General features: G+C 50.1%; 1 protein-coding gene across 6 annotated transcripts in view; it reads right to left on the reverse strand.

The window, feature by feature from the left end:
* The window catches only part of UBE2G2 (ubiquitin conjugating enzyme E2 G2), a 28,427-nt gene extending 20,730 nt beyond the window's left edge, over nt 1-7,697 (reverse strand). For 3 of the 6 annotated variants that reach the window (XM_082459907.1, XM_082459902.1, XM_082459904.1), the window contains exon 1: nt 7,572-7,697. In XM_082459907.1, coding sequence (XP_082316033.1) covers nt 7,572-7,614 — 43 coding nt within the window. In that variant the 5' untranslated portion in view covers nt 7,615-7,697. The remainder of the gene's footprint in view (nt 1-7,571) is intronic. The other 3 variants (XM_082459905.1, XM_082459906.1, XM_082459903.1) reach the window with 3 other exon arrangements.
* Between the last annotated feature and the right edge of the window lie 410 nt (nt 7,698-8,107).

The following is an 8,107-nucleotide window of genomic DNA, read 5'->3' on the forward strand; positions in this document are numbered from 1 at the left end:
CCCATGTCCCCTGCATTGGCAGGCAGATTCTTAACCACTGTGCCACCAGGGAAGCCCCTATATAATGTTATAGTTACAATCCTAATCACAGACTCGTTCAATTCCAGGCGGTATTTTTCTCTTTACGCTTGCTTCGTGGTGCTATCTGAAGCTCTGAGGAGCTAGACAAGCCGCAGGGCGATGGCTTGAGCACCCACACTTGCCCAGTACGACCAGAAGTAGCCAACCACAAATCACATATCAACTAACAGATATCAACTACACTTCCTCTCTGCAAAGCTATTCCAGGCAGCGGGGGTGTCGTGGTGAATGAGACAGACAAGGTCCTGCCTCCAGTGAGCTTCAGTTCTAGTGGCGGAAGACAGGCAGTGAACACGGAGACATATAAACACAAAGAGTGTTTCAGATACTGACGAGCGCAGTGAAGAACACAATGAAGTGACAGCACGACATGGCCAGGTGGTCAGGAGAGGCCTGCTGGGCAGGTGGTACTGGAGGTGGGCTCTCTTTTTTTTTAACTGAGGTATAATTGATATGGAACATTATATTAATTTCAGGTGTACAACAAAGCGATTCCATAATTGTATCTATTGTGAAATGATCAGCACAATGCGTCTAGCTAACGTCCACCACCACAGAGAGTTACAAATTTTTTTCTTGTGGTGAGAACTTTTAAGACCTACTCTCTTAGCAACTGTCAAACACACAACACAGCTTTATTTACTACAGTCCCATGCTGTACATGGCATCCCCAGCACTTCTCATCTTCTATAAGAAAAAGCCCCACGCCAGATTAGGGCGGATGAATTGCAAAGTGCTAAAGAGGGGCGGAGGATAGAATGTCGGTGGGAAAGGGAGCGGGGCACCTGGAGCCTCGAGGAGGAGCTTACACCAAAAAGAGCTGGCCTTATTTCTCCTTTGCGGAGATCCCCTGGGAACTCCCCTCCGTGACACCCTCCCTTCAGGGTCACAACTGCCACCTCCAGCAGCCTGCCCACCTGCATCCTTGGTCAACAGCGGCATCTACCGGTCAGCAAAGAATTACAGCAACCGAGTTTTCCAGACGGAGGGAATGTTTCTAGATTACATTGTTTCCTTGTTTTGTTTTTTGTTTTCAAAACACACACCCACAACCATATAGTTTCATGTTTAATGATAAAAACAACTTCAAAAAGAGAAACAAAATCTTAACAATAGCAGAGAAATTTGCAATGACCATTCTTTGGCACTGATTCCTTGAGAATGTTAATTGGTTAATAAAAACACTGCTTTAAATAAATAGTGGCTTTAAAAATAGACACCACGCAAAATAAAATATAAATATAAACTTTGACCAGTAGTCCTACTTCTCAGAATCTATCCCTCGGCAAGAAAAGACACATGCGTAAAGTTATTCATTTCAGGACTTTTCGTAATAGCAAAAAAAAAACCTGGAAACAACCCAAATGTCTATCAATAGGGGACCAGTCAAATTATGATATGTCTACTGATGGGACACTTTGCGGCTGTAAATGGGAATGATGAACACCTCTGTGTCCTAGTACAGAATGAACTCCAGGACATAGTAAAGGACAAAAAGTGCATTAGCGTGTATAACTAGGGTCTTTAAAAAAGAAGTAATTAAATGAGGTCATCAGGGTGGGCCCTAATCCAATCTACCAGATGTCCTTATAAGAAGGAGATTAGGGCACAGACATGGACAGAGGGACAAACGCTGTGAGGACACACGGAGGAGGTGGCCGTCTACACTCCCAGGAGAGAGGCTTCAGGAGGGACCAGCCCTGCTGCAACTGGATCTCCGACTGTAAGGGAATAGTTTCTGTGGTTTAAGCTCCTTAGCCTGTGGTACTTTGTTACAGCAGCCCAAGCAAACTAATACAGTGCTCAAACAACTGGACGGCCATTTGCACATCATCTCCAAATAAACCTTGACCTTTATCTCATACCACATACAAAACTTTACTTGACATTGAAACGTAAGAGCTGAGAGTATAAAGAAATCATAGGACAAAACCTTAATGATCTTATGTTAGGCAATGATTTTCTAAACACAACACAGAAAGCAAGAAATGTTTTAAAAGTCAATCTATTGGATGTCACTGAAAATTTTAAAACCTTTGCTCTTTTAAAGGCAATGTTATGAAAATTACAAGGCAAACCACAGGAGCTGTCGTTCAAGGGACAGAGCCCTTCCGTCCAGCCTAGTGAAGGAGCTGCAGAGCCACACAACCACGTGCACACAGCTCACAACAACGCACTGCACACTTCAGATGGCAACGGCGCAACGGTATGTGTTTCTTACCACAATTTTTTAAAAGGCAACCTACAGTCTAAGTGAAAATGTTTACAAAATATCCAACAAAACACCTGTACCTGCATTATATAAAGAACTCTTACAACTTAATAAGGAAACAATAAACTCGATTAAAAACTGAGGAAAAGATTCAAGACACGTTATCAGAAAAGATATGTGGATGGCATATACAAACATGAACTAAAACCACAATGACATGTCACTGCACACCCAACAGAACGACTAAAACTTCACAACTGACCACACCAAGGGTCAGCAACGAAGTGGGACTCTTGATACACTGCTGGTGGGGATGTAAAACGGTACAACCACTTGGGAAAACAGTTTGGCTATTTCTTAAAAATTAAACACACACCTCACATATGACCCAGGAATTTACTCAAAAGAAACAAAAGCATATGTCCACGGAAAGACAGGTTTAACCCTAACCCTAAGCCAAACGTTCACAGCAGGTTTATTTGTAATAGCCAAGAACTGGAAACAATCCAAAGGTCCACCAACAGGTGACTGCAGCAACAAGCTGTGGTCTTGAAGGGACTACTGACCCAAGCAACAACCTGGATGAACTGCAACATGATTATGCTGAGTGAAGGACCTCTGACAAAGAAAGTACAAAACAACTACAGGAGTGACCGAAGGCAGGTCAGTCATTGCCTGGGACCTGGGGGTGCAGGAGAGAGAAGGCCAAGCCAGATTACAAAGAGGCAGGAGGAGACTGGGGGGCGGTGGTTACTCAGCATCCTAACTGTGGCAATGGCTTCACAGGTGTGTGCACGTACATCCAAACTCATCAAATGTACGCTTAAATACGTCAGCTTACTGTATGTCCATTATACCTCAATAAAACTGTTTTTAAAAGGGTGGCTAGAAAAAAAGACACCACAAAGGTTGAAAAGACAAAGCACACACTGGGATAAAATACTTGTAACACATATAACCAACAAAGGATTAGGAATATAAAAAGGGATAGGGAATTTATAAAGAACTCCTACCAATCAGTAAGAAAAAGAAACCACACTATGGAAATCTGGTAAAAGATACGGACATTTCACAAAGGGAAAACATGACAGGATGCTCACCTTCATTCATTCGTCATGATCTACAAATTAAAACCACAAGGAAGCACGTCACACCCACCGGATGGGAGGAAACAGACCCCGCACAACACCAAGGTGTCGGTGAACATCCACCGCGATGCACGCGGCACACGCACACAGGGAAGCATCATCCGTAAGGCCGACCCGCGTGTGCTCCAGGGCTGCGTCACACCGTGCACGGCACCAGAAGTGTCCACAGCAACCAATCTGTATAATAAGCAAAGGCTGGAAATAACCTACACGCCCAGCAGTAAAGGACAAACTGTGGCTTATTCATAAAACGAAATACTACGCAGCAGTGAAAACAGACACAGCTGTATGTTTCAACATAAATGAATCTCAGAAAGAGTGCTGAGCAGAGATTCAATTTGCAGAATACATACTGTGCAATCCTATTTCCACTAAGTACAAACACAGGCAAAAGTAAACAAAACGTTGTGTAGGAGGATATTAAGTGATAGAACTATAAAGAAAAAGAAAAGAACAAGTCACACAAAACTCGGTGGTGGTAACTCCTGGTGGGGGTGGGAAGGAGCACGAACCAGACTGCTCAGTTCCTGCTAACGTCCTACTTCTTAGGCTGGTGTCACAGGTACAGGTGTTCATTTCACTATGTCATCTGCAAGTACACCTTTTGTATCCTTTACATACGTAGTAACATACTTTACAATAAAGAACGCTTTAAAAAACTAAAACGGGTTAATGACAGGGAAGGATGACAGTAATGGGAAGGACAGGCTGAGTCTGGTGGTTCAGAGAAGGTGTCTCCAGGGGAGCAGGGCGAGGAAGGGCCAACACCCCAAGAGGAGTGCGCTGCTGCAGCCACCAAGTGGGGCTGGGGAGACGCGCCGGGGCGCAGGGGTCAGTGAGGTCAGAGGCAAGAGAAGGGCCGGAGCACACAGAGCCTGAGAAGTCACTGCAAGGGCTTCTGGACAGAGCGACCCGATCTGACTTTGCTGTGCTGAGAACAGAGCCAAGCGGGGCAAGAGAGAAGCAGACCGCCGTCAGGGCTGGGCTGCAGTTACCCAGGCCGGAGGCGAGTGGCCTGAGCCAGCACTGGACTCCGGATAAACGAATAAAGTCTGAAGGCAGGTCAACAGGTTACACTTGGATACAGAAGAAAGTGAGTCCTCAAAAGACCAATCTAAGGTTTTGAGCCCAAACGGCTGGAAGAATGAGGCCGCCACTGAGACAGGTAAGGCTGTGGGACGACAACGAAGCAGGAGCACAGCGGCTCGGCGCCACACCTGTAAGTTCGGGGTTCCTACTAGACACTGTACTGGGTTGAACAGTGTCCCCCAGAACCTGTGAAAATAACCTTATTTGGAAACGGGGGCTGTGCAGATGTAATCAAGTTAAAACGAGATCACGCTGGATTAGGATGAGCCCTAAACCAGTGACTGGTGTCTTTATAAGAGGGAAGACGACCACGGGAAGACAGGGGCAGGGACGGGAGTTCTGCTACCACTAGCCAAGGAGCACCGCGGGCTGCCAGCAATGCCCAGAAGCTGGCAGAGGCAAGGAAGGATCCTTCCTAGAGCCTCTGCAGGGAGCCTGGCCCTGCCAACACCTTGATTTGGGACTTCCGGCCTCCAGAGCTGTGAGAGGATACATTTCTGTTGTGTTGTGCTACTCTGTTACGGCAGCCCTGGCAACTAATACCTAAGTCCATCTCTGATACTCCTAGAAAAGGCTAGATGAATGCATGAAGATAAAACAGATAAAACATGGAGAAAAGATATCGGTTTAAGACACCTTGTTTCTTTTCCTGTCTTTCCTTTTTTCTGGTTGTAAGAACCTGGGCAAATCATTTTGTCTGTTATTCAATTTCCTATAAAATTTGTAAAATTAGGGGCCTGAATGGAATCATATCCAAGGTCCTACCACCTCTGAGTTTCTGCAGCTCTGTGACTATTCCAAATACAAGACAGGGGGCCTGAACCCCATCCAAACCTACCTAAACCCATTCCGCACAGAAGTTGCTTCTGGAAAGCCTACCTTTCTACTGGATGTGCCGCCTTAGAATGTGGTAGGAGGGCAAACCAGATGCTAAGACACAAAAGACAAGAATCACTAAGTGGGATTTTATCATGTTCCTAAGATACCGCATCAACAACCCCCGTCCCCAGCAACACAATGGAGTCATTTTCTACGGCTGATGTGACGATGACCACAAACTCAGTGGCTGAAAACAACACCCACTGATGATGTCGCGGCTTCCGTGTGTCAGAGCCTGGGCACCGCACAGGCCACTTGGTTCTCTGCCGAGAGCCTCACAAGGCTGCCGCCCCAAGTTCATTCAGAGGGTTGGCAGAACCCTGCTCCCTGCAGCTGCAGGACCGAGGCTCCAGGGCCCTCACCGCTGTCAGCCGGGGTCATTCTCAGATTCTAGAAGCCACCGTGTTCCTCAGCTCCTGGCCCAGCCACGGCAGGGGATGCTCCCCCTGCGCTGGGTCTCCTGCCTCCCCTCTCCTGTCTCCTCTCCCGTCTGGGGGCCTCACGTGACAATGGGGCTCCACCTCCATAACCCAGGACACTCTCCCCATCTTAATGTCAGCTCGTTAGTTACCTGTAAACAACATCTCCAAAGTCCCTTCACACGGTGCCCAGGTCGGTGTCTGATTGAGTAACCGGGGGACGGGAGTCTTGGGGAGACACCTGTAGAGCTCTGTCCGCGACACACTCCAAAATGTCGTATATTTACACATAAAAACACACACGATACGCTTCTGTGACACAGCTTTGGAAGTCAACTGCTATTTACGTTTTATTACTACAAATTGACAACATGGTTGAGATACTGGATGGGACTTTTGTAAGCACAGAAAAGGGGAAAATATTAGGAAATACAAGTTCAACAATGCAAAGACCAGGCTGAAGCAGTCACCTAAATTCCCCATGCAGGGGTTTAACAGAGTCCTTCTCTACAGAAACAAGAAAGTAGTACCTGCTGGCAGTCTAGAAACAGGGCCAAATAAACTAAAACAGGTGCAGCGACACAGACCAAGATGGCAGGAAATGGCACGTGTCCCCAGACATCTGACCCCCAGCCAGGTTTCCCATGAGGAGACAGAGGCAACGGCCCCCATCTCCAACCCTCTGTTCAGGGGGAACCATCTCTTCCCCCACTCTGCCCCCCAAAGTCTCCCCTAAATATACATTCTTACTTAGAGAACACTAGATGGTGAGCGTTATCTAACCATTTATTTTAACGAGCCTGCATTTGCAACTCTGTGGTTTGCTCTAGCCAAACACTGACACCCGCTGCGCAGTGCCTCCAAGATGGTTTAGGAAACTTAGCTGCGTGCGTATTTACCAGTTAGCTTTACGACATTCGTTATTTTAGTTTATGTTCCAGTTTCTTCAGAAAGTGTCCTCAGTGTAATGACAAAAGGAACAGCTCACGCTGCGGAGAGCCAGCTGTCAGGTACCTGGCTAAGCACCATCTCCACAGACGCGGAAAGGCAGAGGGCGACGTGCGAGGTCAAGGTCCACAGCTAACAAGCAGAGGCAGGTGTGAACCCCCAGCAGGCTCCCGCCCACCCTGCGCCCAGCAAACACAAGGGCATCCATCCCCGGCTTCTCACAGCGACTCCTCCAAGGGAGCCTCCGCTGTAAAAGGGAGAACACGCTTCTCGCTTCTCCCTCTGCTTTCCCCAAACATCAGAAAATTCTGCGGGCTAAGAAAGCACGAAGGAGGCTTTTGCAACGCTACCCGGGAAGAATGGCAGGTGGCACTGTCCAAAAACCCTGTTCCCTCGTTAAAGAGAAAACCCAAATCTGACCTTTCGCCTCCGCCTCATCAGTACGCGCTTCCCCTCCTAGGACGCTTCCCGCAACTTCTCACTAGGCCGGTGAGCTGTCCCTCCGCCCGGCCCGCCGGCGTCCGCGAGGCTGGGTCGGGGAGCCCTCCGGTTACTGGCACAGCCGGAGCTCAGGGTCCCCAGACCAGCGCCGCGCCGGCTTCTCCCCGCCGGGGGTCGCGGGCGGCCCCCGGCGACCGCACGAAACCCGCCCCAACGGCGCACAGACGGGCCGGGCTCGGCGGCGGACCGAGTCCACGCCCCGCACCCGAACGTCGGGGCGGCCGCCAGCAGCGGGCGGGAGGGGGCGCGGGGCCCGGCGGGGGGCCGAGGGGCGGCGCGCGGCCCCGAACTCACGTTTGTATTCGGCCATCAGCCTCTTGAGCGCCGTCCCCGCCATCTTCCGGGCAACAGCTGCGCCGTCGGCCTCGCCTCCTCAGCGCTCCTCCCTCCCGCCCGACGCCCGGGCCGCTTCCGGGTCGCCGCGGGGGCACAGGAGCCCTTCCGGGACGCAAGGCGCGTGCGCGGGGCGGGGCGCGTGCGCTGTGGGCGGGGCGGGGCCCTAAGCCGCTTTGTGGGGTCAACGCCGCTTCCGGGGATCCGGATTCCGGTAGGGAACTCTGCAGAAGATCCCGGAGCAGCGAGTGCCTGCAGTGTGTGTGTGAACCGCCTGTTCCGTCCTCTTGGCCTCAGGGCGGCCCCGACGGCGGGGACGGGGATGGAGGATCGTGGACAGAGGATGGAGACGGCGGGGAGGGCGGCCGAGGGGGGCGGTGGGCAGGGCTGGCCACTCGCGGGCCGGATGAGCAGATGTCGTTCGGACTATTTGCTGAAGGTACACCGTGGACCGTGTCGGGGCTCCCTCGCTGTCACCCGTGCAGTTCAGAGGAGGC

Source organism: Balaenoptera physalus, assembly GCF_965194825.1.
Source record: "Balaenoptera physalus genome assembly, chromosome: 4".
Taxonomy (NCBI): domain Eukaryota; kingdom Metazoa; phylum Chordata; class Mammalia; order Artiodactyla; family Balaenopteridae; genus Balaenoptera; species Balaenoptera physalus.